This window comes from Aquila chrysaetos, chromosome 12 (genome assembly GCF_900496995.4).
Source record: "Aquila chrysaetos chrysaetos chromosome 12, bAquChr1.4, whole genome shotgun sequence".
NCBI classification, from domain to species: Eukaryota; Metazoa; Chordata; class Aves; order Accipitriformes; family Accipitridae; genus Aquila; species Aquila chrysaetos.
In genome coordinates this window covers 9,517,464-9,544,076 of record NC_044015.1, presented here as the reverse complement: position 1 = coordinate 9,544,076, position 26,613 = coordinate 9,517,464, and the positions used below count along the sequence as shown (strand labels likewise).

General features: G+C 58.0%; 2 protein-coding genes across 10 annotated transcripts; one reads left to right on the top strand and one right to left on the bottom strand.

Moving 5' to 3' along the window:
- Positions 1–323: 323 nt before the first annotated feature.
- Positions 324–11,860, top strand: KIAA1614 (KIAA1614 ortholog). 8 transcript variants are annotated; one of them, XM_030031850.2, is made up of 12 exons: positions 868–1,176; positions 2,112–2,135; positions 2,869–3,504; positions 4,138–4,201; positions 5,470–5,622; positions 6,362–7,614; positions 7,704–7,794; positions 8,466–8,706; positions 9,225–9,337; positions 9,485–9,669; positions 10,042–10,124; positions 11,489–11,860. In XM_030031850.2, exons 3-12 carry the CDS (start codon positions 2,874–2,876, stop codon positions 11,711–11,713), a joined length of 3,039 nt encoding a protein of 1,012 aa, XP_029887710.1. In that variant the 5' UTR covers positions 868–1,176; positions 2,112–2,135; positions 2,869–2,873; the 3' UTR covers positions 11,714–11,860. The 8 variants fall into 8 exon arrangements, 7 of the variants coding, with proteins under 7 accessions (XP_029887711.1, XP_029887710.1, XP_029887709.1 ...); XM_030031851.2 differs by lacking the exons at positions 868–1,176; positions 2,112–2,135 and adding an exon at positions 324–661; XM_030031849.2 differs by lacking the exon at positions 2,112–2,135 and having other exon boundaries at positions 869–1,176.
- STX6 (syntaxin 6) lies at positions 11,844–26,613 on the bottom strand. Of its 2 annotated transcripts, XM_030031857.1 has the most exons (8): positions 26,521–26,613; positions 23,916–24,085; positions 23,215–23,309; positions 21,366–21,428; positions 19,014–19,136; positions 17,577–17,683; positions 15,876–15,970; positions 11,844–14,223 (listed from the first exon to the last, which is right to left on the bottom strand). In XM_030031857.1, the coding sequence occupies exons 1-8, from the start codon at positions 26,553–26,555 to the stop codon at positions 14,147–14,149; spliced, it is 765 nt and encodes a 254-aa protein (XP_029887717.1). In that variant the 5' UTR covers positions 26,556–26,613; the 3' UTR covers positions 11,844–14,146. The 2 variants fall into 2 exon arrangements, with proteins under 2 accessions (XP_029887717.1, XP_029887718.1); XM_030031858.2 differs by lacking the exons at positions 23,215–23,309; positions 23,916–24,085; positions 26,521–26,613 and adding an exon at positions 22,573–22,643.

Sequence of the window (26,613 nt, the reverse complement as noted above, 5' to 3'; positions counted from 1 at the left end):
TCCACCGGTCTGTGAAGATGCTGCTCTTGCACCCTTGGGAGCTGCGGGCTCACTGGTGGCCGGAGGTGGGGGACATCTGTGTCCTGGGAGGAGGTGGAGGTGTTTGGAGGAGGGAGATGTCTGAGAAGGGGTTGGAGGTGGGCAGGAGGGGTCCACGGGAAGGTGCCCAGGGCTCAAACCCAACGCACCAGGGGCTGATGCTGGAGGAAACCTGCCCAGACCGTGCCGTACCGGCTCAAGGCTCTTGGTCCTTCTGGGGGCCTTTGGTTGCCTCTCTCCAGCTTGTCTCTGGTCCAAGGTGTTGTCCTGCTTGCGCAGTGGGTGACCAGAGGCTGAGCAGCCCAACTCTGGGTTGTCTGGGGTCTGTGCTTTCATTTTGCTCTCTTAAATCTCTTCATCGTCTCTTGCAATCAATCTTCCTCCAGAAGAGAGCCCCACGCCTTGAAATCGCTCTAAGCCTGTTGCTGCTCATGCCAGCCGCTTCCCGGAGGTTTAATCCTGGCCGCAGCTCCCTGCCTGTGGCAGGAGCCTGGCTGCCCTTGCTTTGGCACCTCACTGGCCGGTTTGTCCCCAGCTTGATGGGGACAACATCTCCCAGGCACGTTTTACCTCCCCAGCCTGGGGCAGAGGAGCTGGGATCCCTCTCTGGGACGGTGTGGAGGTAAGGATGGCTCCGGGCATTGCAGGGGAGGTCGGACCCCAGGGCTGGGCTACAGGGCGAGGAGGGTCTCTCTGCCCTGGGATCTTCCACCCAAACCTGCCAGTGGTCCCCTCCTGCCTGGGAGCAGCCGGGGAAAGATGCTCGGTCTGTCCCCCATGGAGCAAGGAGTCGTCTCCGCTGCCCACTGTGAGTACAGCCAGCCCCATGGGGAAGGAAGCCTTAGGGCTCATTTTTGGCCATGATGAGGGCCCCGGGGCCGCTGGGGTGGCAGGGGACGTTTTAAGAAGATAAAAGTGATTTCTTGCTGCTCGTGCTGGCAGGGGCTGGCGTGGCTGGAGCCGGGAGGATTAAAACAATTTCATAATCCTGGTGATTTCCTTTTGATCGGGATTATGAAACCAATCACGAATATCAAAAGCTGCAGCTTAAAGCGGCAGCCGGAGCGGGGCTGGGATGTCTGTGGCCCCCACGGCACCCCTCCTGCCCCCCGGGGACAGCAGCCCCGGCACCTCCAGGTAAGCGCTGCCCACCCGGGACCCTCATCCTGCGTGATGAGTTTTGTGGGGTCTCCGGGGAGGAAGGCAGGGGCTTTTGGTGTGTGGGGAGGGGGGTGGCTCTGCAGGGTGTGTGTTGCATGCTGGGTTTAAGGGTGATGATACGTGGGTGCACCAAGCTCTGCTCCCACCATCCTTCTGCCTGAAGATGCTGGGTTGGCCCCGGCTTGCCGGGGGGTCTGGGCAGGATTTGGCCTCTGGGAAAGCAGGAAAAATTAGCAGGTCTGCAAGTGTGTGATGTTCACAGGAGGGTGCCTAGTCTGAAGGCTGTGAGAGACGACACCCCCCCCACCCCTCTCCATCCTTTTTGGGCCTCCTGAAGCCCCAGCCACTGGTGCGGGGCAGACCCCTCCAGCACTCAGCACCCCGGGGTGAGGTGCCCCCCCCCGGCAGGCCCGGGGAGGTGGGCTGGCTTCGCTCCCCGCTCGCCTCCCAAACCCGCAGCCCAGACAAAGGACATTCCTGAGAGCCGGCCAAGGCAGACGGGCTTCCCTCTGTCCCGGCACGGGGTTTTTGGGTTCCCCCCTCCTGCAGGGTCCCCTCCGCCTCTCCCACGCTCGGAAAGCGCCGTGGCCACGGTGGCGTTGCCATTTGGGACCACCCGCCAGCCGGCATGGGGGCAGGCGATTCAGCTTCGGGGCTGGGGCAGGATTTGGCCGGGTGCCCCGGCGTGGGGTGTGCGCGTTTCGGGGGCGTGCAGAGGAGGAGGAGGAGGAGGAGGCTGGGGCGGGAGGCAGGGCCGGCCATGGCCCCACAGCCTGGCCAAGCAGCTGAGCTCGGGCTCGGCTGAAGGGGCTGGGATTTGCTGGTTTGTCCTTTCTTTTTTTTTTTTTTAAGTTTTTTTTTTTCCTCCCCTGCTTCCTTCCCTTCTTCCGCCTTCTTCTCCCTCTTCCCAGCCCTCTCCCGATGCTGCTCCAGGGGTAAGGACAGCCCTCGCCTCCCGCCTGCAGCCCTCTCCCACTGCCGCTCTACTCCGGGGCAGCGAGGGGCTGCGGTGAGCTGGGGGGCTGATGGGGCCCGGGTGGGTGTCCTGGGGATGCTCCTGCAGGCCTGGCCATGGGGGAGGCTCCTCCAGGGGTACCAGCGGGGACGGGATGCTCCTGGTGGGGTGCAAGGGGGTGGCAGTACCTGGGTGCCACCGGGAGCATGAGGCCGGTGCAGGACGAGCAACAAGTGTGACCCTGGGGGCTGGGGTGGAGCAGGGGGGTGGTGTGTGTGTGGTGGCACCTTTGGTGAGTTGCAGCCGTGAGGGCTTTCTGTCCTGGGGAGTTTTGGGGCCTTGATTTGGCTCAGAAACTGCCGGTTCCCTCCAGGACATCTTGCTGGGTGCCCCAGGGCACCCGAAACGGCACAGGCAGGCACCCGCGCTCCAGCTCGGCCCCCAGCTGCCTGATTTGGGGAACCACCGCTCCCCCATTCCCCCCGCTCCAGAGTGATGCTGGTACAGTGTCAGTGCTCTGGGTTGGGCGGGTGGCCTCGTGCTGTGCCACGTCCCTGTCCCCTTCTCCACAGTGGCGTCGTCGCATGCGTTTGTCCCCTGGGCGCGAGCGTCACCGTGTCTGCTGTCTGCAGAGCCTGGGGCAGTGCCGGGGAGGAGGAGGGTGAGGGCAACGAGGGGGGTCGCCCACCCTCCCCTGGGTTTTCTCCCCGCAGGGCGGATGGAGGGGGGCTCTCCCGCTGAGACTCGGCGGGTGCCGCGGCCCCCCAAGCAGCACGGCCAGAGCGGCGGCCGAACCCCTGCGCTGCCGGAGCACTCCGAGGCCGCCCGTGGCCCCCACGCCATCCTGGAGAGCAAAGTGAAGGCGCTGAAGGAGAAGCGGGGGGGTGGCCGGTCGGGGACCCCCGCGGCCGCCCCCGAGCGCGTCTCACCCAAGAAGCCCCGGCCCCGGCGGGGGAAGCCGGGATCGGACGCGGCGGCGTTGGAGCCGCGGGCTCAGCTCCGCACCTACCTGACGGACGGGCTGCTGGATGGTGGGGAGCCTGTGGCCGGCGGCCCCCAAGCCCCGGCACCCCGCGCCGGCACCCCGGGGCTCTGGCGGGTGCCGGCACCCAAGGGAGATGTGCCGGGAGGCACCGAGCTCCCCCGGGACGAGGGCAGCGGGTCTCGCGCCTCTGCCTCCCCCCACGAGAGACCCCCCCTGGAAGAAGAGGCACGAACCCCACCGCAGGACGAGGGGGGTCCCTCTGTGTCCCCCACCGCAGCAGAGGGCTGGGAGAGGCTCTCGCTGGCCGAGAGGGTGGAGAGGAACCGGCGGCTGCTGCAGGAGGTGCTGGGCCTCGCCGTGCCCGGTGCGTATTTCGGGCAGGTGGTGGCCGTTTCGGTAGAGCCAGGGGGAGTGGGAAGGAAAAGCTTTTGGGGCGAAAGGGGGTCCTCGGTGCCGTCCTCCAGCTTCCCGCAGCTCTGTGCTGCTTCACATCCCAGGGCTGCCCCGTTCCCTGCAGGTGCTGCATCCCCTTCGCTGGCAGCTGTAGGAGATTCCCGCAAACAAAATGGGGCCCTTCCTTCTTCACCGGGATGCTCTGGGTGCTGCCGGTCTCCTCCGGTGTCCTGGTGAGGAATTTCACTGCTAAAAGCAAGAGCAAGAAACCCGCTTTCTGGGGCACTCGAGGTCTGCGGCCGTCATCTTCCCTTTGCAAGCTGCTGCCAGAAAAGGGAATTAATTTCTCCTTTGAATGCGTCTGCCCTAACAACCCCGCGGTCCCCATCCCCACGGGCACACCCCACGCCGGCTGCTGTTGCCCCCCACATCCCGCTCCTCTGGGGCATCTCCGGAGCTGAGTAGTTGGGATAGCCCCGAAAAGGGTGTGGGTTAGGACAGGCTGAGCTGGGGGGGCCGGGGGTACGAGGGGTGCTATCGAGGGGGACCAGGGTGGGGGCCGCAGTCCAACCAGGCTGATGCCTTTCCCTGTCCTGCGTTTCAGAGGTGCCAGCGAGCGATGGGGACTGGGACTCAGGGGTCTCGCTGCAGGACACCGAGGGCTGCAGGTAGGTCAGTCCCAGCGTGGCAGAGACGGACAATTCCCTTTTTTTCCCTCCCCAGTCTTGTATTTTAAATGCACCCTATCAAGCAGTGCTGGGGCTCGGCAGGGCTCCGGGGAAGGGCTGTGGGGGCAGACCCCAGCATGGCAGCCAGCGGGGGGGAGCGTGGACGGGCTCTGGCGATGCTTCGGTGCAAGGTGGGCAGGAGGGTCAGGCCGAGCCGGGTGTCCATGTCGTGTTTGGGCACGGTGGGGGGGTCCCTGCCAGCACGCCAGGGCGGGAAGGGAGTTGGGGAAGAAGACGGGAGAGAAATTTGCTCCAGGTGCTTAAGAGGATCGAGGCGGCAGGCGTGTGTAATCTTGTTGGACTAATGATAAACCTCAGAGGTACGGACTAAAAATACAGAGGTGGGATGGGCAGGTGAGCTGGGCGGCAGCGTGCGGGCTGGGGGCTGCGTGGGGGTTGCAAGTGAGTGGGGAAGACCCCCCCGTACTGTGGTTACTGGTTCTGCTCCGCTCCGGCGGCTGGGGTTGATGGGTGACGGCCGGGTGCAAGGCAGAGCCGGGGATGCTGCACTCCCCATGAGCAGGGGCAGCCAAAACCTGGGGGGGGGGCCTGGACCCCCCATGGTGCTGCACAGAGGGCTTTCCTGGGAGCTGGCGTGCGCCCACCCTCCTGCCGTGAAGAGGTTAAGGCCAGGTTCCCCGAAGTGACTGCCTGAGCTGATTATTTTAATCAGGGGGATTAGGGCCATGGCCAACAGGGAAGGCAGCGCCGGAGCGGGGCTGTGCCCTCCCGTAGCTGACGGATCCCCTGCCCTGCAGCCGGCGGGGCAGGGGGGCCAGGGGGTGCCAGGGAAGACCGCCGGCAAGAAAGGGAAGGCAGCCGGGTCAGGGGCTCGTCCCAAACCTACCTGCATTCACAACGTCGTGGGATTTACACCAGTGGGGATCGGAGGCAATGCCTGCCTCGGTTTCCCCATCCACCTCCGGGATGCCCGTGGTGCAAAGCGCTGCCTCGGCTGAGCCGGTGCCCGAGCGGTGTGGGCGCTGAGCCTCCCCCAGAGCATCACCGGTGTGGGGTGCGACCCCCCCTCCTTCTGCCTGGCACCGAGGGGGCTCCCGCCCAGCTATCCCCCAGCGTGGCAGCCAGCCCATCCGTGAATGGAGGCCGGGCCCCGTTTTCTCTGGGCAGAGCAGCCTCGTCGTCACTGTTAAACCACGTCTAATCCCTGTTATTTTTTCCTAATCCCCCTCCCCGCTGCGGGGCCGCAGGGCCTTTGTCCCCGGGCAGGAGCTCGAGCTGAGCCCGCGGCACGAGCAGGCCAAGCAGCTGCTGCAGCGCGCCCGCATGAAGGCTCGGACGAACCCCCTCCGCGCCAGCCACGACATCCTCCTCCTCGCCGCCGCCGCCGTCCCGCACCCCAGGTCAGTGCCGGCCCCGTGGGCCGCATCCTGCACCCCCCCCCCCCCGCCCCGTCCCCTGCCCCTACGGTGCTCTCAGGGGCGCATCTGGATTTGGTGCACGTGCAAAGCGTGCGAGCGTGTGCGCGGAGCGTGCGCGTGCATGCAGGCACGGGCGCGTTTGCAGAGCGTGCACCCATGTGCGCAGAGCCAGGGTGCGACGTGCATGCGTGCAGCCCCCGACCCTCGCGTGAGCAGCTCTCTGCTCGCAGGAGCATCCCCCTGCCTGGGTATGCCTGAAGTTTTTGCAACATAATATTTGGGGGGGAGGCGTGTTTAACTGTGTTTTATGGCAAGGTGGAGGCATTAAGGGTGTGGCGTTTCCCAGCTGATGGGGAGCACCTCTCCGGGGCAGGCTGGCTGCTGGAAGGCTGTACCAAATCCGCGGCTCGCCGTGCGTGCCGGGTCACGTGCAATTCGGTGTTCCCGGCCTGATTAACCTCGCGCTTCGGTGCCGGGCAAAGGTGATGGAGGTCGGGCTGTGGCAGCAGGGTATTGCCGCAGCCTCTTCTGATTTCAGCTTCAGGCAGCCTGGGCAGAGGGCTGGAGGGGAGCAGGGCTGTATGCCGCGGTGGAGCAGCGGGTGGACTTTCCTCCTGCCCCATCTTCTGCGCTGGGTTTTCCCCTTCCTGCCTTGCTTTTCCGAGGGAGCCGAGCAGCCCTCGCAGCTCGTCTGTGTCCGTCTGTCTGTCCCCCGTGTCAGGGAGCCCAGCGGGAGGCCGAGCATCGCCCCGCGGGACGGCGGGAGCCTGAGCGACTCGTCGAGCGGGGAGTCGAGCTGCGGGCGGCCGCGGCGGCCCCGGGGACCCTCTCCGTCCCGCGTCCGCTTCGAGGACGAGTCGGCCCGCGACGCCGAGGTGCGGTACCTGGAGCGGCTGCAGCTGCGGCACCGGCGGGCGCTGGGCTCGGTGCTCTCCTCGACGGAGCTGGCTGGCGGCGGGCAGCCGGGGGACGGGGCCGGCCAGCCCAAAGCCCAGAGCGGTGATCTCGTGGTCGGGGGCAAGTGCAGCGCCTGCGGCTCCTTCCTCGGTGCTGCCGCCGCCAGCCGGGGCACGGACACCCCGGCAGCCACCGACGCAGCTGAAAGTAGCCCTGCGGCACAAGGAAGCATCCCAGGGGATAGCGGGGGGTCAAGCGCTGCCCGGCCGGAGCCCAAAACCAGGGCTCTGGGCCCCCGGGGGTCCCCGCTGTGGATCCTCCCCTCCCGGCAGCGCATCCACACCGAGAAGATCAAGGAGACGTACATCGGGGACGTCACCTACATCGACGAGGTGGACTCGGCCCTGGAGAGCACCGACACTTCCGACGGCTGCCGGACGGACAGCGAGGAGGCAGGACCCCGCAGCCCCCACCCACGGGGGCACCGGGACCCCCGGGCTCGCGGGCACAAGGCCCCCCGTGCCGCCCCGCAGCCGGAGGCGAGGGCTGGGAAGGGGACGTCCGCGGCCAGCGGTGGCCCCCGCGCAGAGGACGGGGGCTCGGGTGGTGCCACAAGCCGGACGGGGGCCGTTTGCCCCCCACCTCTGGGGAGAGCCGGTAGCCGGGAGGACGGGGACCCCCAACAGCATTCGGGGGGCGGCAAGGGGGTGGGAAACGCCGCTCATCCCCCGCGGCAGCCTAGCGAGCCCCTGGACTCCTCCTTGCAGCCGGCGGCCAGCACCCCCATGCTGGGCACCCACCTCCCCGCTCCCCCTCCCACCAAAAAGGCCTGCTCCCAGGTGCCTTGCAGGAAAGCCCTCTTCTCCGGTGGCAGCTGCCGGGCATCGAGCCAAGGAGCCCGGGGCCCAGAGCCTGACGGTGGGAGCGCTGCACCCCCTCAGCCCGGGGGCACGGTGGGGCCGGAGGAGCGGCGGGGTCCCTGCAGCCCCAGGTGGCTCCCGGGGAGCCCCCTCCGTGCCTTGTCCACCAACAACTGCAACAACACCCACGGGCAGGACCCCCCGGGGACGGGCAGAGGTAAGAGACCCACGCACAGGGATGACCAGGGTTTGGGGGGGGGGGGGTGGAGTCCCTAACGAATCGGGGTCGTGACTGTCTTGCTGCAGTTACAGGGGCATCGTCACACCCCACCGCTGGCCCTGCACCCCAGGAGGCTGCTCATTCCCCCGGGGAAGCTGCCAGGAGCGTGGCACACGGGTGAGTGAGAGCGAGGGGCTGCCGGCATCCTGCATCTGCCTGAGCATCCCCCCGAGGCTTCCCGGTGGGACTCTTACCTTTTGGCACCAAAAACTTCCCAGAAACCACAATATGGGGGTGACATTTTGCACGTGTGTTCAAGTGGGTTTGGGGAAGCTGTATTGCACCCCGCATCTGGTTCCGCCGAGAGTGTTGCAGCAAATGTGATGGTGGGTGACCTTGGAGGTGTTTAGTTCAGGTCTTCTGTTTTGGGGAAAAAGCAGCTGCTAAACGCTGCCAACCCCAGGGCTGCCTTGGGGCTCATCAAACAGGAACCCGCTGGACCTGTGCCCGGGCGCAGCGTGTCTCAACCTGGCAGGAGGGTTCAGAGGTGGCGCTGGGTCTTTCAAGCCCCTTGGCAGGATGCGATCCCTTCAGGCAGAGAGCAGGGGAGGTCTGAAAGGTGTTAAACCCCTGAAATGATGGGAAAAACGGGTAGGGAGTCCTTCAGGTAGCTTTGGCTCATGAAGCCGTCCCTTGCACATGCTGGATCATTGCTGCGGGGAGGCGGCTGCACCCCGATCTCACCGTGCATCCCTATTTCACCGTGCTGCAGCTCTCAAGGCTGTGAAGGCGGGTGCAAGATGCACCCCCAGCCCTGTGGCAGCTGCCGGTCTTGTTCCCCATTCCAGGCATGTGATGGATGAGCATCGTCCCTCTCCATCCAGGGAGCCGGGGCAGCCAGCGAGCCGCAAGGGCAGCAGTGCTTCGGCGTCGGGGCTGAAGAAGCTCCTGTGCAGCCTGAGCCAGAGCACCAAGCAGCGCCTGGGCCGCTTCCGCTGCTACAGCATGGAGCAGCTCCCGGCCCCCGGCAGCAACCCCCCAGAAGGCCCCGGCATGAAGAAGTCGCCTTCTCTGCAGTCCCTGCGGCTGGTGAGCCGAAATGTACCCGCCCTGCGAGGGGACTGGGAGGGTCCCACAGGAGGAGGGGTGCTGGGCTGGGGTGAAGCATTCCTGAGCATTGCTTTATGGCCCCGGTGGTCCTGGGGGCGGGTTGTGTGGGTGCATGTGCCATCCCAAAGCTGCCGGGTTTGAAAAGCCTGGAGCTAAATGTGGAGTGGAAGGGGGAAAGAGGGAGTTGGAGGGTGGGTGAAAGAGCAGATCTGGGGAGGGGAGGTGGGATAATTTGATTCGGGATCATGACTCGTGTGTCCCAGCTAGCTGAGCAGTGAGGTGCCTCACCAAGAAACCCCGCTTCTTGGGTGGGTGTCCTGGCCTAGAGGAGGGCACACCAGCTTATCCCTCCTCAGCAGTGGTTTGGGGAGGGCTCCAGCGGGGGGACAAGGGGGTGAGGGATGCCCCCCGCTCCCTTGGCACGTCAGTGGGTGAAGGGCTGCGGTGCTGCACAATGTTGGTGGTTGTCCCCATCTCAACCGCGTGCTTTTCCTCAGATGTCACCCTTCTGCCAGCCCCAAAAAGCTGCCTCTGTCCAGAGCCTGCACCCCTTCCTGGGCAAGGCACCCCGCGCCAGCGCCTACCTCCTGCCCCAGACCGCAGCCGACAGGTAGATGCCCAGGTGCTTCCGTGCCCAGTAAGGCTGTTTCGGGGTGCTCAGCCACACACGGCGGCTGGGTGCAGCTGGGGACCCCATCATCTGGTCCCCAGCATCTTCCTGGGGTCCCTGCTCACCCCATCTTCCCTCTCCCCACAGGAAGGGGGGCTCAGGGCCGCGGCGCTCGCTGAGCGTGGAGGACATCGGGGTGCCTGGCCGGCTGCGTGCGGTGGGGCGCGTGGTGGAGGTCTTCCCCGATGGAACCAGCCAGCTGGAGCTGCAGCGACCCCCCCACGGCGCTTTCGGGTTTTGCGTCACCTCTGGGCATGGCCGGCCTGACACAGGTACAGTGGGGTTGTCCCAAAGTGTCACATGAACCTTAGGGGAGACACGGCATGGCCCCTCCGCGGTGGCTCTCGTCCCATTCCAGGGGCAAGCTTGGGGACAGGTGGAGGGGGCTGCTCCATCCCCGCTGAGCCCCCAAAGGGGTGACGGTGGACAGGGGGATGCTATCGCGTGTGGCTTTGGCCACGCACAGTCCCATGTGTCCATCAGCCCTTGGCTTGGGGCGCGCAGCCTGTCCCAAAAGCTATTTACAGTGAAGTTGTTGCTGTGCATGAGCCCAGCGTGCAGCCCCCGGCCACCCCCAGGGGGGCACAGCCCCGGCCGTGGGGTGCAGGATGGGGGGGCTCACTCGCCCCTGTCCCTCTCCACAGGTGTCTACGTGCAGGAGATGACGGACGCCGGCACGGCCAAGCTGTACGCGGGGCTCCTGGGCGTGGGGGACGAGATCCTGCAGGTCAATGGGGCGGCCGTCTCGGGGCTGGGGCTGGCCCGTATCCGTGAGCTGCTGCTCCGGGCGGACACCCTGTCCCTCCGCGTGCTCAGGCACCGACCGGCACCCCGGTAGCCCTGGCACAGCTCCTGGGAAGCCCGGTGGGAGGAGGATGACGACGTCCTGGGATGCTGCAGGATGGTGTGGCATGGACCAAGCTGCCCCGTGGTGCCAGGACCTGCCCCACTCTGGTGCAGTACTTGGCTCCCCGCTGCGGTGGGAGCAGGCAGGTTTCCTAGTCCCCCCCAGGAGCCAGAGTGGGACCAAGGACCCCCCCCCCAGTGTCTAGAGTCTCCAGGAGCTGCCCCAAGTGTGGGGACAGGGGACAGCCCAGCTGTGTCATCAAGCTAGTGTGGGTCTGTCCTGCTGGGCACTGGGGTCGCCAGCGTGGGGATGCCCCATCCCTGCATCCCCAGGAGATGTGGGGTTCCCTGCCACCGCTGAAAACCTGTGCCTGCGGGCTGGTGGGTTTCTTTTAAATTATTTCAAACTGGAAAAAAAAAAAAAAAAATCTAATCACAAAATACAGTGCCCTGGGCTTGCGGGTGGCACAGAGGGGCTGGGGGGGGTGACAATTGACCAGGGGGATGGGACATGCCCCAGCCCCAGGGTCATGGGGCTGCTGGTGGATGTGGGAGCTGGGGTCAGGTCTAGGTGCTGGGGAGTGTGCGGGTGCCTTCACGTGGGGCTGAGCCCTCAGGGCTGGCGTAACCATGGTTGGGGCCTTGTCTGGGGCACTGAACGCATGTCCTGGCTGCAGGGTGGCATGGCGCATGGTCCTGGGACCGGCAGAGCTGGGATGCTGTCAGCTGAGAGCAGGAGGAGCTCTTTGGGGGTCCAAGGACCTGTTTGGTCTGTGGGGTGGGGAAATGGGGCCAGGGCGGAAAGGGCATCCCTGGGGGGGGGACAATGCTCCCTGGAAAGCTGGGGGGGGGGGGGGGGGTGTGTGCTCCCCGTTGCCACCCTCAGGCAGGCTGTTTTGGGGGGGGCAGGGGGTTGCCTCTGGATGGGCTCAGGGTCTTCGCTGCCTGGTTTCCCATGGCCCAGCCACTCTAACAGCCACCTCTGGACTGTGTTGTGGTGCTGGGGGGGGCCTGGGGAGCTCAGCTGCCTGCAGTGCTGCTTCTTGAAGAGCAGAACACCCCCCCCTTCCCTGCTCCTGTGAGCAGCATGGTGTGCTGGTGGGGGGGGAGCAGTGGGTGACCGGGCTGCTCTCCTCCTCCTGCCAGCACTGCTGGGACAGCGGTGGGGACGTGCCTGCAAGTATCCATCGCTAATGAGAGGGGTCTGCGCTCCTGCTGCTGATTTGGGGGTTTTGTTTTTTCCAGCCACGGAAGGGGAAACTCATGCCATGGCGCCGGGGCGGCTGCACAGGGACAAGCCTCTCCAGCAGGCGCCAAGGCCGGCAAGCGGAGGAGGCACGGCAGCAATGGCTGCCCTCTGCATGGTGGTGCCCCCACATCTGGGCAGCAGCTGCCTGCAGCATCCCCCACATCTGGGCAGCAGCCGTCCGCGGTGCAGAGGGGACCCCAGAAACCACAGCAGCCACTTAAGCCTTAAAAGCCAGGAGGGTGATGCCCAGCAGATGCTGGTGGGAGCTTTTACTGCTACCCAGCGCTGGGAGACACCCCCCTCCCCCCCCCCAGCTTGTCCCCAAGCAAAGGTCACTGCCAGAACGACGGGTGATCTCTGCTGCGCCACGCTGGGCAGCAGTAATGCATTTATTTAGTGTTAAAGGGAGGGGCACCACCAACAACAGAAAAAGCAAATGTACGCAGTAAAAGGGACCAAAGACAGTTTGGTGGCTTGCGGTGATGCCAGCAGCTGGGCCACCCTCTGGCAGTACGCCAGACTAATGAAGGAACGGTCCTGCAAGGAGCACCAGGAGTTGCTCCCAGAGGATGCATGACCACGCCGAAAACAACGTGGGGATTGGAGGTGTGCAAATACCGGCCAACGGCGAGCCCCGCTCGCTGGTCGGACTCGCGCTCCTGGGAACCTGCTCTTGGAGAGGTATAAAGCCCAAGGAGCCCCGCAGACACTGCGATAGCCAGCCTTGGAAAGGAGACACCCCGTGTATTTCTTGCAGCATAACCAAAAGAAACGAGGTGCTCTGCAAGGATAAAGAGCAACTGCTGAAATAATTAGTGCGGTTTGGCGCTCAGGGCACGTGTGCGTTAATGATGAGAGCAGGCGCAGCAGGGCAGCTCCGTCTTGCCCCCCCTCAAGTCTGGTGGCCAGCTGCAGAAGGCACGGTGCCGCTGGCTGTCAGTGCCTGGCACCTGCGGAGGGGACAAGGGGGATCACGCAGCCGCTTGAAGGGAGCCACAAACCCACTGGGGAGGAGTGTTCAGTCCAGGCTAAGCATCCGGGAGGTAAAGCCATCTGGTGGTAAACTTCCCGCTCAGAGAGTATGACTTTTGGGGGCCAATTTGCAATTTCAGCAGAAGTCTTCGCGTCAGCACCAATTAACTTCCTCCCCCAGCCCCATCTGAGACCCAGATGGGAGGCGTAAGCCAGCCTGTCCCAAGTCTTCTGGTGTTTGCAACATAAATATGGGAACAAACTTTAGAAAGAAATCATTTTTGCTTTCCTGAAGAGTCACCCCATATCCTGCAATCGGGGTTTGCAGCATGAAACCCCTGTCTGTGTTTCTCCCCAGTGATTCTGCCAGGGTGGGCTTGCTTCACCACATTTTGCTATCGACCACCTGGCAAACTCCTAATTCACTGTACAAGGGAGACAACTAGGCTATCTGACACTGCCGAGACAACTCGAGTGACAAACAACTCAAAGGTAACAAAAGGACTGGGAAGTCATACAGAAACATGACCTAGCTTTGAATCTCCTTCCTGCCCTTTGGTTGCTTACAACAGAGGTGTCCAAAAAACAGCAGTTGGGAAAAATTAAGACATCCTATTTACAAGTTCATATGCACTTGAAATACATAATTGAGCCCCATTCCTCTGATAATGCATGTCGTGCACCCGCAGAGAGAACGTGGCTCAAACGGTCATCAAAAAAATCTTTAAAGTTTTTTTTTTTTTCTTAAAAAAAATAAGTTATTTTAGACCTGACAAATCACTTGCCAAAGGGAAGCAGCTGTTAAACAGAAGCAGTTACTCAGTTATACAAGAGCAAAGAAAGCATCAGTCAATGAGCTTTAGAGGCTTGTATAACAAAGGAGGGAATTTTAAAAGCTTTAAGAAACTCACTCTGGCTAATGGTTGTTTGCCAGCTCTCAGTGTGCATCAACCCAAGTTTAAAGCTCTGGGGTTTCTAATCGCACCCGACCAACCGATGGCAGGACACTACACCCTACGGCTCACCTGCGTGTAAGCTTCTGCCAAGGGGTGGTGGATGTGAATGCTTTGCTGCAGACTCACCGTGGTATCTCGGCAGTAAGTTGGCAGCACAGAGCCGGCTCACGGGAGGAAGGCAGCATGGGGCAGGGGGAGTTCGACCAGGGCTCCCCTCCCTCACCGTGGCTGTGTGGGTTTTCACACCACCGTTCCTCCTGGTAATGCTTTTGGCTGGCAAGCACCCATGGGCTGGCGATGTGGTTTGTAATGCTCAGTGAAATAATTAATTCCTCCCCCACCCCATCCCGTCCTCCCCAGGGCTTGCTGCTCTGTGTCTGCATCCGACTGCAGGCGGCTCGGGACTGCTGCAATCGGCTCCTACCTGCACAGGGTGGAAGCGCAGGGGCCAAGTCCCCCTCTAGCTGCCGAGGTCCAGACCTGAAGCCCAGGTCCAGATCACACCACACCAGGGGAGGAGGCAGCTCCAGTCCTCCACCCCCTCTCCCCGGGGCCAGGTGAGACACCGGCGGAGCCGAGCCGTGGTCCTCAGAGGAGAATGGCGAGAGCTGGGTGCGGGTTTTCTTGCCGGGGATCTCTGTGGGCGGACGGAAACGGTGAGAGTTTCATTTCCCCATGCTATGGGGGCAAGGGGGTGGGGAGGGGCGTCCGAGGAAGTTCAGTCCATCACAGGACGAAAAACAGGATGAGCACCACCAGCAAGATGACGAAGAGGACAATAATTGCACACCACTGCCGTCGATCTGGAAGGAAAAGGAAGCGTCAGCCTTCCTGCTTTAACGGGGAAGGAAAATCAGGGGAGAGCTTTTCTTTGCTGTACTACTAGGAGCCCAATTTAAGCTTAAAGAAGCCATAAAAAGCCAAAGCAGTGGCTCCTTTGGCAGCATGCCCCACTGCAGCCCACGGAGCAACAGTGTTTCTCCTCCAGTATACATCCATTTTTGGGGACAGCTGTGGAAATTTTGAGGCTTCTCCGCAACCAAGTTCAAACAGATTTGATTAAGCCAGTTCAAAAGCAACCAGGACGAACATGTAGAGAGCTGCTGTGCGTTGCTGCTCATTTGTGGAGTAACCTGTTTGCTAAAGCACAAGAAGGGGTCCGGTGAAAGCTGCTCGAAAGAGCTCTGCCAGGAAGAGCTTGTGGCAGCTCCCCTTAGGAGAGTGCCAGGAATGAGGTTTCCCCTGATGTCTTTACACCTTACTGGCCCCGTGCACGGTCTGCAGAAGCTCAATGCTACATTGCCTCTGAGAGCTGCTATCTGTCCGTGGCCACGTCTGTGATGGCAGAGGGAAAGCCCCTGCAACACGATGGTGCAGCAGGGAAGACAGGGCTGCTGGCACCCCCCAACCTCTGGGCACAGCGGCTACCCTAGGAAGAGCCTTCCTGGTCAGCCCCGGCGCATGCTATGCCAGGGATAGCAGAAATGCTCTTTCATAACTCTCCGAAGCACTCTGCAACGATCAAAGCGTTTTTCCCAGAGGATACGGGAGACACATGATGTTTGCCAGCGGTCATGCCACCACTGGGCTACTGGTGACCCAAAAGTGCACTGTCAGCACTCCAAATGGTCTCTCTAGGGCTGTATTTCTACAACCTCATAAATCCCTTGGCCAGCCTAATCCTGCAGAGCAGGAACACTTCTCCTCCTGACTCGCTGCTGCCTCCACAAGCTACCTGAGCACTCAAGGGAGAGGGGTAACGGAGGAAGCGACCGCTGGGCGCACTGCCAGGGCTCAGATAGGCAAGCCGGCGGCGGGGGACTTCCCGGCAGGCACGCTGGGCTTCCTGTTTGCTCTGCCCGGGGCGCCCTGCCAGCCCACCGGCTTCAGGCACAGCCTTATAAGGACTTTTCTCATGGGTTCAGCCTCCCCTCCAGCACAGAAATCGCCTCTTTCTCCTGCCAGCTGAGAGATATATCTGACTGACAACAGGCCGGCAGGCGCCAGCAGCCCGGGGGCAGGTGGGATTTGGGAAGGGGCTTGCTGCAGGCAAGCGTTTGGTGCAGGGGAAGCCACACACAGTGGCGACTGTTTTATGGCACCTTTAAAGCTTTTGTTCGGCAGGCAGCCCGGGAAACTGCAGCAGAGCAGGAGCCTGCAGAGCTTCCCCTCCTACCATCTAGAGGGGGATTTTCCCACCGCGGCAGCAGCAGCATAAATAGAAAGGCATCTGTAAATAAAACAAAGGCAAAGGACAGGCTGCAGAGCAGTGTCTGGGCAGGAGGAGCTGCAGGGCTTGGAAGTCTTCTCCCTCTTTCAAGCACCGAGAGTTGCTCCCTCCCCTCTGCTCGGGTCTGGGATGGCTGTCAGCGGGTGGGAGCATGTAGTGTCCCAGCTCGAAGATCCAAGGGCTTGTCTCCCTTTCCAGGACTGGATCCCACTTCCCTGGACCTACCGCTTGTCATGTGAGACACTTTGGCGAGCTTCTTCATGACGTTATCAAGCCGCGACTGAGTGCTGTCTAACTCATGGGAGAAGTCGTCCAGCATCCTGGGGACAGAGAAGCATGGCACTTGTCAGCAAGCAGCACATCCCATGTCCCTTCAGGATTTCTCAGTGCGCTCACACACACTGATCAAAACACTGATGTGATCAGTGTATCACACCTTGGCAGAGAAAATGAACATAGCCCCATCTCCTGAAAGCACTCAAGGCAGGCAAAAAAGCCTGCTGAAGCAGCAGCTCTGCTTTGGTGGAAAATGGGAGGTCATTTGGGACACCTATTGGACTGGTCCCCCCTGCATGTTCGTGGCTGAGCAACATGCACCCCTGCAAGGTGAGGAGTGGGGTTTTTCCTCTTTTTAAGAGGTAATTCTCATTTATAATGTGTGATTAGCAGAGCCTGGTTAGATAGATCTAATTGCCAGGTCAGGGCTTGCAGTTGAAGCTAAAATCTTGTTCTAGTCATGTATCAAGCAGGAATGAGATTTGCAATTGCTTTTAAGCTGCTTTTTAAGCTCTGCATAGAAGTTACCCCTCTACTTCCTCCGCACAGCAACTGTAATGAATCTGAAAGCCTTCTTGAAGCTGTGCTTTGTCAATGCCAAGAACCCACTGAAGAGAAACAAGCACATCCAGAATCAAGGTACCAATCCAATCATCTCCAGCCAGCGGGACTTCAAAGCTTAATACATTTAAAAGGACAGCCTCCTTCACTTGGAGTTCTAGGGCACTTGTTCAACCTTCATTCAGTGGGGAAAAAGAAAGTTGTAAAAAACTCATTGCAGTCGTTATCTGCTACTGTCTAGCAAGCACTGATGGCTTATGTGATGATCTGGAAACAGAAACACCACATTGATCAGCTTCCATGAGAGAAGACTCTTATGCTGCAAGACTTCATACAGGAGGTGGGTTTAAAGTTCCTCCTCTCCATCAAAGACAATATCACTTCACAAGGGACATAGTCCTCCAGACTCCTATCAGCCAAATAAGGAGGGTTTTTAGGCACGAACCCTTCAAGCCTCTCTGGAAGTGGTAGCTGTTAGCCTGCATAACTGGAAACTTTATGCACTTGTTTGCAAAGGACAAGAACTGAGAAAGGAATCTAATTTATATGTAAATGATGGATGCAAATTACTTTGTGAGCTACCCTTTAACTCTTTGCGCGGGTGAGGGTTATTTTTAGCTTTAACTATGAATAGCAGCTCTGTGCTGCGTGTTTCAGAGCGGCAAGGCAGAGCTAAGAACTCCCAGGTCAAGCAGTTATCCAGGGGCAGCACAAAACCCTGTGGAGTGGGAAAGCACCCAGTATCCCCATTACACAGCACCTCCCTCCCTCATCTGTTTGGTACTGCTGGCTGCCTGAAGCCAAGGAGCTAACTGTGTGCCTTAGCTCCCTAAGTATGTAAAAAGCAGAGAGAAGAAAGTCTTCCTTAGGTGCAGGCTTTCAAACAAACAAGACCGCAGTTGGATCCTTACAGGCTGCAGTAAGAAATGCTTTCCACTGCCTAAAATCAAAGGCTGGCTAAGAGAGACTGCCTGAGGGACTAATAAATTCAAGGCCCTAACAGGGGCAAAGATGTGTGCGAGGACCTCCAGCTGTGTTGCAGCCAGCCCCATACCCCACTGGGTTTTCAGCGCCGTGTCTCACACTTACACTGCTTGCTCCTCCAGCTCCCCGCCAATGCGCTGGGACATGTTCTTCAGCACCCCAATGCTGCCAGAGACCAGCTCCAACTGCTCATCTTGCTGCTCCACAATCAACTGGGGCCAAAGAGAAGGGAAATGGGCAATTACAGGTCTGCCGCCTCCTGCAGCTGGGTCGGAGCCAGCTGATCTGGTGGACAGACACTCACTGCTCAGCCAACATCAGCTGCGGGGCCTGGGCACAGACCTAAGCCACCAGGAATGAGGACCAAATTCCTAAGAAATGCCGGAGAAGTGACAGCCGCCAGAAAGCCTCCCTGGCATGGCATCCCCACAGCACAGCAGGCTGCAATCTCCTGACATCCCTGCAAATGCAGCCTCAGCTCAGCCATGCCCCCTGCTTTCCCTGCTGCACCCACCGCTAAAGCAACTCTTCAAAGTCACAGGGACCGGTCATCAAAACCTCCGCAAGCCCCTCTGCCTGCAGTGGGTACAGCAGCGGTCACCAGGGAGCCACACTGATGCTGTGCCTGGGAAATGCAACCTGGAACATGCTGCAGCTAAAAAGGGGTTAATGCAAGTAAAAGGCTGTTGCAGCTTCTACAGCTAAAAATAGCAAGCCTGGCTCTCAATGTGCCAAAGGAATAGGTCTGCTGATGTTTTAAGTCATTTTCAGGGCACAGTCACACTAAGGATTAGGTTTACCCTAGTTACCTATTTCTGAATCTATTTATCTTCTTAGAGTCACTAGGTAAAAATCGTCTGAAAGCTGGGGCGGCGTCATGGGTCAGGAGCTTTAGCAGAGTTTGCCATCTCTGACAAGCTGCCTGTTTAAAGGCCTGTGTTTGGGTGGGCTGCTGCATGTGGGTCTGCACACTGCCCGGGCACTTCTCCAGACAAAATCCCTCAGCGGTGGGGAAGCACCTCGCCAGGGGTTCTTGCAAAGCCCTTGCACAGGCTTTCTCACAAATCTCATGTTGACAAAGGCAGGAAAAGGAAGCAGGCACGTGCTCCTGCTCCTAGCTTGTTCTGATGAAGATGCACACAAACACCAGAAAATATCAGCTCAGTTTTGTAACCAGGGGAACCTGCATAAGAGGCTCTTTTCAGTTTCCAATGTTTCTACTCTTCCAAGGATTTCAGCAATCCTTGTAGTATTAAAGCTTAGCGTGCTACATCTTCCAGATCATGCTGTTTGCCTTCTGTACAAAGCAGAAGACCCAGGCTTCAAGGGTTAAAAACTCTGCACCAAGATGCATCCAGAGCTGTGCTGTACAGGAAATGCATGCATAGGTATATGCTGCAAGCAAACAGCAAAGCTGTCAGGCTCCTGGATCCCGACCAGCCAAGGACTGGATTTTTTTTGGCTCTCGCAGCCCATACCTCACCCCCCTGCACCCATTTGGCAAGCAAAGCTATTTAGTCCACGTGGTGCCAGCAGCCTTACCTGTTGTTGAGCTTGCTGCTCCTCGATGAAGTGTGAATTTGCTAATTGCAGCTCCCGGTCCAGACGGCTGTATTTGTCAGGTCCAGAGCTCCAACTCTGACTCCCACTTTCTCCCAGGAGTGCCTAAACAGATGCAGAGAGCCCTTAGCAACACCGTTGTGTCTGCTCGCAGCCTGTCTACAGGGTGTAGCAGGAAGGCGGACGAGGCAATATTCCTGTACACACACATGCAGCATCCTTTTCCTCCCGCTCTATTGCTACTCAGCCAGAGCACTGTCATGAACTAAACAACGCACTACCAAAATGCCAGCCTGGGAAGTCTCTGCAGCCTGATATTGCAGATATACCTCTGGAGTGTGACCAACAGACGGTGTAAGCAGGAGGTCTGCGCAGCACAAAGGACTAGGAAAGGTCTGCTCAAGAGGCAGCACTGTGTGGTAGGACATGTAAACTGGGAAGTATCCAGATATACTGTGTTAACAGATGTATAGCTTGAACTGAACACTGTGCTACTAATGACAGGGACTTAAGAAGGTCTGGATAAAGTACTTAACCAGTTGAGCTGACGGTAAAACAGTGCAATGTATAACCACAGCAGTGTTATATGCTCTTGTTCTTTGATTCAGGCTACCTGTTCCTCCAGCATACTGTTTAGTTGCCAGCATACAAGATCAGACTTGCTACCTGCTTTACAACCTGAAGAGAGAAGCTTGTGCAAAGCCAGGAGAGATGTGGCTTTCCAGCTCAGTAAGTCTGGTCCCTGGAAGGGGTATAACATGAGCAACAGATGCTGGAGAATGAATGTGGCCTGCAGGTGAGGAGCTGCACCCTGCAGCACTACATGTGGGCTAGGGAGCTCTGCCCACCAGTATGGAGGCGAGTCCGACTTCTAACGAGACCGCCTCGCAGCTTCTGGTCGTGGGCAGGAGGGGACAACCAAGTATTTGTGAAGAACAGCATGACAATGACAAGGCTGCTCCAGCAGGCTAAAACCAAGACTGTCTCTATGATTCATCTGCCTTACAAGGTTCAAGGAGGTGTGAGGAAAGCCAATGGACCGACCATGCAGGAAGCCAGCAGGACATCTGGCTTTGCCCCCGAGACAATGAGCAAGCTCCTGGTTCTCTCCAGTTCGTGGCAAGCGCAGCTACTGCTTATTTAACGCAGTGCACTAGTTTTGCTGCAGCTTCAACAGAAAGGCCTCTGTTTGCTAGCCTTAGCCTGTGAGGGTCAGGTCATTGCCAGTGAGCCTCTCAGACATGCTGGAAAAGCTGCTGCAGCCCAGTGCAGCACAAGCTTCACAGTCTGGAGGGAAGGCGAGGGGCTGGGGAAGGGAAAGGAAGACAGCAAGGGGAAGTCAGTTTTCCTGACCAGATGTCACCACACAAGCTGGGCCATATGGTCTCCTGCAGCTAGCAGGAACTTCACGCAAAGGAAAGCAGCAAAACACAGAGACAGCTACAGACTTTTTTGAGCAAGGGTGTAAGGGACTTTGCTTCTTCAAGTGTTTGCCAAGCACGTCAATGAACCCTGTAACAAGCTCAGGAATCAGCTCTGTGCTTCTCAGTAGCTTGTTGCAGTTTGTCATTTATGCCACAAATGGTAAGACTGATGCAGTCAGGTAAGTTCCTTGTACGAAGTACACACCAACGTTTACTGAGGCAGCTCTGAGAACTCCTTACAGCCTCCCCGCCAGCTGGGAAGGAGTACAAGCCGCATCTATTTCTATTCCTTAGATTACAAGTGCAGACAACCTGAGACTCCTTCCATCTTCTTACATGGCTAACTATTAAGAGAGGCAACTGCGTGAAAGGATATTGCAGCATCTCAGCTCCTAAATACAGCAGAGCACAGGATTACATTCACTGACATGGATTCTGAGTCTGTTCCCCTCGAGGAGGAGGGAGATTCCCCTTTCCGTGGGATGATGCAACACCGACAGTTGTACACAACCAGATCTGAAGACAGAGACAGATGGCGAGTGCCGACTTACTGCTTTGAGAGACAGGCTTGGAAAAGAGTGGCAGCAACATGCCTGTGAGAACCAGCTCTCGGTCAGCAAACAGACATGGTTCAAACACACAGCCTTGCTGCAGCATGCAAGCCCCTTCCCAGAAAAAAGATTTTTAAGGGGATGAACTACAGACAGTATATACTATAGTTACAGCTTTTATGCAGTTTTGATCAACGCTACACACTCTACCTTATGATGTGGGGCCTCAGAGTAAGTGAAAATGGAAGTTTCACCTAACACATACCTTAAGACAACAGCTGCTAGAGCTGATAAATCCTCCTCACCCCTTAAAGTACTAGCCACTGCATTCACTTAACTTGCCCGTTTCTGGTTCTCACCTGCCTGTTTTTTCTTTCAGCCAGTGCTTGCATGGAGGAGTTTGACATCTGATCCTTCATTTCCTGTTTGTTCAACAAAAGAAGAAGTATGTGAGCATTGGATTTGAGGTGACAGGCAGTTTCAGGGTGCTACAGGGCTGTCTATACCCAGCAAGGCTTCTTTAGGGGGAGTGAGGGAAAGGAGATTTTCTTTGAAAATGTACAGTTTTGAAGAGTCTAGAAGGATACTGTAGAAAGCTTCAATGCAGTTTATCGTTTTAATAATATTAGAATCAGCAGCAATGGGGTATTTTGAAAATATTCCTTATTTACTACTCGTTTTGCTCTACTACAGCCAGAAGCACTTTGATTTGTATAATACTGAACTAATGTTCCCATTGATAGACCGTAAGGAAGAGTCATGTTCTTCAAGGTCTTGGAAGCCTGTAACCCGCTGCACTTTATTCCCAGTTGCATCTGGTTTTATATTGCATAGAATGAGATAGATTTCCTGTCCTGTGGCCATCCTCTCCAACTGTGCCTACATTTTCTCTTTTATCAATTAAGTTTTGCTGCCGAGTTCGCTAGCCACAGAAGGATCCCCATCACAACGTAAAGTAGTCTAGTTTTTATAGGGTCAACTAGCAAGTAGTCAATACGATCTAGCAGGGGTTCATCCACCAGCACAGTTCTGATGTCACCAGAACATTTAGGTATGTTTTACAGTTCAGAGATGTGCAATACATCGCCTAAGAGCACCAGATCCCACTCGGTTACTTCTCACCGGCTAATGCACATGCTGCTGTGCATCACGAATTTCCCCCTGGAAACTGGAAGTCAGCTGCATAATGCCACTAATGAATTTCATATAACAATAAGAGACGCTGCTCCAAAACCCATTAGCCAGCAGTTTTCAGTCGGGAAAAGAGGACCATAGAGTGGGCTTGCCTGATCCTGCCCGTTTAGGAGTGGACTACACTGAGGGCAAGGCAGTGAGCACATGCCTGCTACCCAGGGCCAGTGCGGTTTTGGGATCAGTTCCCAGGCAGCAAGCCTTAGGAACTGCATCCAGACTGAGAGACTGCAGGTAAGGTAACAAGCTTACTGCCAGCCACAGCAATGCATTTTGTGAAGGAGGAACATCAGAGTCACGAGGTGCAGCAGAAACTAAGCTACATGCAGTGTAGCTATTAATAGGGAGAAAACTTCCTAACTAGCATCTTGTTACCAGGCAGTGAAGCTTTTGGGAAGATGTTTCTTCTCTATTTATTACCACCAAGTTGTTAAAATCCTCCTTTTGCTTCTGAAGTGTGAGCTTAAACTAAAAAAAAAAAAATCTTCCCCAAGTTAAAAATAAATCTAGTGGTTGTTTGGACTATTTTGTAGTGGTAGGAAGTTGAAGTCACCACGTCAACAATGCTAGGCTTTAACCATCTGTCAGTGTTCAAAGTGGACTCTCTGTTTTTGAAAACTAGTGCTACAAAAGCACAGGACAGTCACGATTTCCTTCAACTCTGAAGGGAGGCTCCAGCCTCCCCTGCATCGCAGCGGGGTCCTTTACTCTTCCTTCCCAGTTTCTGTAGGTTCCCAGGCTCCCTGTTGCAAGACAGGTGTGAAGACTCAAAGGGGCAGCAGCAGAAAAGGAGGGTATGCCACGGGCTACCTGCACCCTCACAGCCCCAAACCTGTCTGGGCAGCCCTAGGAGGGAGTGCATGGGGAAGAGGAGGAAGCCTGAGAGAGAGCAGGTAGTAGTTTTATTCTCTGCTCTCCACTTCAGCACAGAAATGGCCACAAGCTTTCCTTTTTTTAACCACCTAATCACTCACCCCTGCCTTCCCCACACTCCCACCCCAAGCCCATGTTCCTTACCCTGACCACCTGCCGTGTGCTCGTGATAAAGGCTTTCCTGATACCCAGCTCTGTCGCATCGAGGTTGAATTTCCGTGGGTTTGCCTCAACAATACGTGGGCAGCAAGTCAAGGAGTCCCTGTTAGCGGTGTTGGGTACGCAGACAGATACACAAACCCCAAGCGTGCCGCAGCAGGGGTCTACCAAGTGGCCATTGTGCTGAGCCTTTTACCAAAATTTGACTAGCAAAGTACAAAACACTGGAGGAAAAAAAAAGGCATGGCAGGAACGTCCTAGGCAGTACACGCACCAGTGTGAGGTTTCTCTCTTGCATTTTTTTGGTTCTCTGATGCTGTGCAGCGCTTTCAGGAGTGTTCAGATGAACATGAGGGAAAAGGAGTATTTCTGGAAGCCAGCCTAAAGTACGACTGACTACACAGAAATCCGAATTCATACAACACAACAGGCTTTCTAGAACAAAGCATCTTAGGATATACCTTGTCAAAAGAAACACAAAAAGGCAAAAGGAAAATCCTTTTGCTGAGCACATTTGGCTTCATTTCTCATTTGCAGTTTGAGAAAAGCCGATGTAAATGCAAAATTCAATCCCAAATAGTCCTGATTTCTGCAAAAAGTAACTACTGGCAAGCACTGGTACTCAGCTATTTAGTACAACTTGAGAACCGCACACCTCTACCTCCAAAGGACCACAGAAAGGATATTAATTGTTTCATCCAAGTCTTCCAGGTCCCACTCGATGCTCCGCAGATTGTTCCTGAGCTCATTAGTGGTCCAGTCGATTTCTTCTCTTGTGGCAATGGAGGGATCTTGCAAGAGCTCTGTCCACCTCTGGAAGAGCCCCTGGGCGGTGTTCACGGCTTTCTGCACCTCCCTGCAGCCAGGGTCATTAAAGAGAAGCAAAGGCATTATCATCAGTTGCTCTGCAGCAGTCATGCCAGGACAGCCCCGTGTCCAGCTGAGCAGGGAAGCACAACTTTCTCCCAAACATCTTTCCTTGAAACAATTTTTAGTGTATTTTGTAAAATAAGGATTTTGTAAAAAAAGGATTTGCCCTACCTGCTGGACCATCCCGTCTCTTACTGCAGCACAAAGTGCTGAGCAGCAGTAACTTACAGGTCAGCTATTAATGAATGGACCTATTTCTTTAGGGGAGGTTTCTGTCGAGTGTCACACAGGCAAGCCAGGGCAGAGCATCTGAACAAGGCAGCTCTTTGGCAACTAATGTTTTACATTCCTCTCAACAGCTTTCCTCTGAAGACTCTTGACTACCTCTGTAAGATACCCCAAGGGCACACAGAGTTACAGGAACTGTCCCCACAATACAGCCAAGCAGACTGTTGAGTGCAGCACTGTTTATTTTAATTCAGCATTTAAAAAATACACAGCTCTACTGCGCTAGCTTAGGGAACAGAAGTCTTTTCTGCTGCTCTAAGCTTTTTGGAGATGAGTGCATTCACAGCACGAGAAGGCAAGCTTTGCTGACAGCACTGAACACTGCTTTGATGGTTTGGGGCAAGCGAGTCTGTAAGTTCAGGTCACGGTCCACCACCGTGGTTATCTGTATTTACAAACTTTGCGGTCCTCAGCCATGAACTACTCCCCCAGCTTCATGGGAAGCTGGGACGAGGGACGCAGATGAGACCAGACTTTGCTGGTGTGAAAGGTGGCCACCACGAGCCTAAGAGCTTGCACACAGCATCCACGTAAGACACAGGTGTATGTCCCCAGTGAAGGAAAGCAGGTTATCAGCGGGGGAAGCCCAGGACAGATGAACTGAGCCTGCACCCTGCAGGGGTGCCAGAACCGCAGCTCTCTTTATGTTACGCCGTGGCCTGAAGTACTCAACCTTGCTGTCTAAGCTGCAGTCTCTCGGCACCCTGATGTGTGTCCCTCCTCGCACGCCCATGGCTCCGAGTCTACCACATGTAGTGCCCTAAAGTCAGCAGCCCACACTGAGGATCTGGAGCTTCACTCCCTCCACCACTTGCTAGCAAAAGTCTTGGGGGTTTTTTTCCATCTGGGCATAGTTGGGGAAGTACCCACATACACACAAGCAGGAATTTAAAGCAGAGCTGGATGTCCTCTGATGGGAGGAATTATGAACTCCAGGAACGCAAACTGAACTCAACGTAGATGGCCTCCACCAGCCCCTTCCACCCCAAGCTGCCGGGTAATAATTAATGCCGGGAGTGGCAGCACATCCCCTCTCCCCTCCCAGGCCTCCCCTGCACAGCACAGGAACCTCTCTGGAAAGTTTGACAGGACGTTTGCTCCCCACCCACAGCGACTGGTATTTTTTCCCCTTAGCACCGGTTCAACCTGGTAGAGTGATTCACTTTCCCTGGCTGCACCAGTATCCCTTCCCACACCTCCTGTGCTCACACGGCTTTCCCCACCGCTCCCCTATGAGCACCTCCGCTCCTCCTTGGTGCTGCTTCACTGCGATGTGGGGCTGGCGACCACCCCGCAGCAGAAACTGAAGCTGGCCCCAGGCTGGTTTTTAGAAACTAAGGTGCTTTCACTGTATTAATCACATTTTTCCTTTCTTCTTGCCTCGACCACCTTTGGTTTGCGTTTGCCTTTGTTCGGGCTCTTTGCTCGCTTCCTCTCATGGCTACCGTCCATGCTGCAGTTCCTTCCCCACCTTGGTCCCCGCTCCTCTCCATCTCTCTGCCTGGACACCACAGCCCTTGCCTCTTAGGGATGCCACCCACCAGCCAGCCAGGCCCCGGCGACATTTCCCAACCACTGCCACCGCGCTCCGACGGCGGGGACATCCGGGCAGGCTGTCCCCAAGCTGGGCCAGCGTGCGGGGAGCCGCACCTGCAGCCGAGGCAGCTCTGCACCTCCCGCTTCGCCGCCCGCCCCTGTACCCCGGCGGTGGGAGGGGGGGTGCACCCGCAAAGCTGGGGCTTCCTTGGAGCGGGGAGCCTTTCGTGCGGGGAGGCCCGGGCGCGGCCCGGCACCTGCCCGGCACGGCACAGCGCCTCGCCCCGGGGCCTTCCGCGCCCGCCCGTCGACGCCGGCCACCCCAGCTGGGCCCGGGGCCGCCCCAGATCCCCCCTCAGCCGCAGATGGTGGGGGACGGGGGCGCCATTTTCCCTCGCCCCCGTCGCCTCCAGAGACCCCCGACCGCCGCTCACCACCACCCCCCCCCCCCACACTCCCCGGGCCTCCCCTGGTGCGGGGCGGCCGTGCCCAGCCCCCCCCCCCCTGCGCCCGGGAACGGCCCCTGGCTCCCTCCCCGTCGTCGTCCCCCTCCCCAGCCCCCACGGCGCGGGGTGTCTCCCGAGGGACGGCGCTCACCCCTTCACCACGAAGAAGGGGTCCTCCATCGACATGGCGCTGCCGCCGCCGCCGCGCGCGCCCCGGCCGCCGCGCGCCGCCCGCCACGCCCCC

Bases quoted from the DNA above. Each gene is read 5' to 3' on its own strand.
- STX6 (XM_030031857.1), bottom strand. From the start codon at position 26,555: ATGTCGATGGAGGACCCCTTCTTCGTGGTGAAGGG. The intron at 19,137-21,365 runs GTGAGAACCAGA...GCATCTGTTTAG, and splicing joins CTGAAAGAAAAAACAGGCAG to GCACTCCTGGGAGAAAGTGG. The intron at 14,224-15,875 runs GTAGGTCCAGGG...TTTTCCTTCCAG, and splicing joins AGTGTCTCACATGACAAGCG to ATCGACGGCAGTGGTGTGCA.
- KIAA1614 (XM_030031851.2), top strand. From the start codon at position 2,874: ATGGAGGGGGGCTCTCCCGCTGAGACTCGGCGGGTGCCGCGGCCCCCC. The intron at 9,338-9,484 runs GTAGATGCCCAG...CTCTCCCCACAG, and splicing joins CCCCAGACCGCAGCCGACAG to GAAGGGGGGCTCAGGGCCGC. The intron at 9,670-10,041 runs GTACAGTGGGGT...CCCTCTCCACAG, and splicing joins GCATGGCCGGCCTGACACAG to GTGTCTACGTGCAGGAGATG.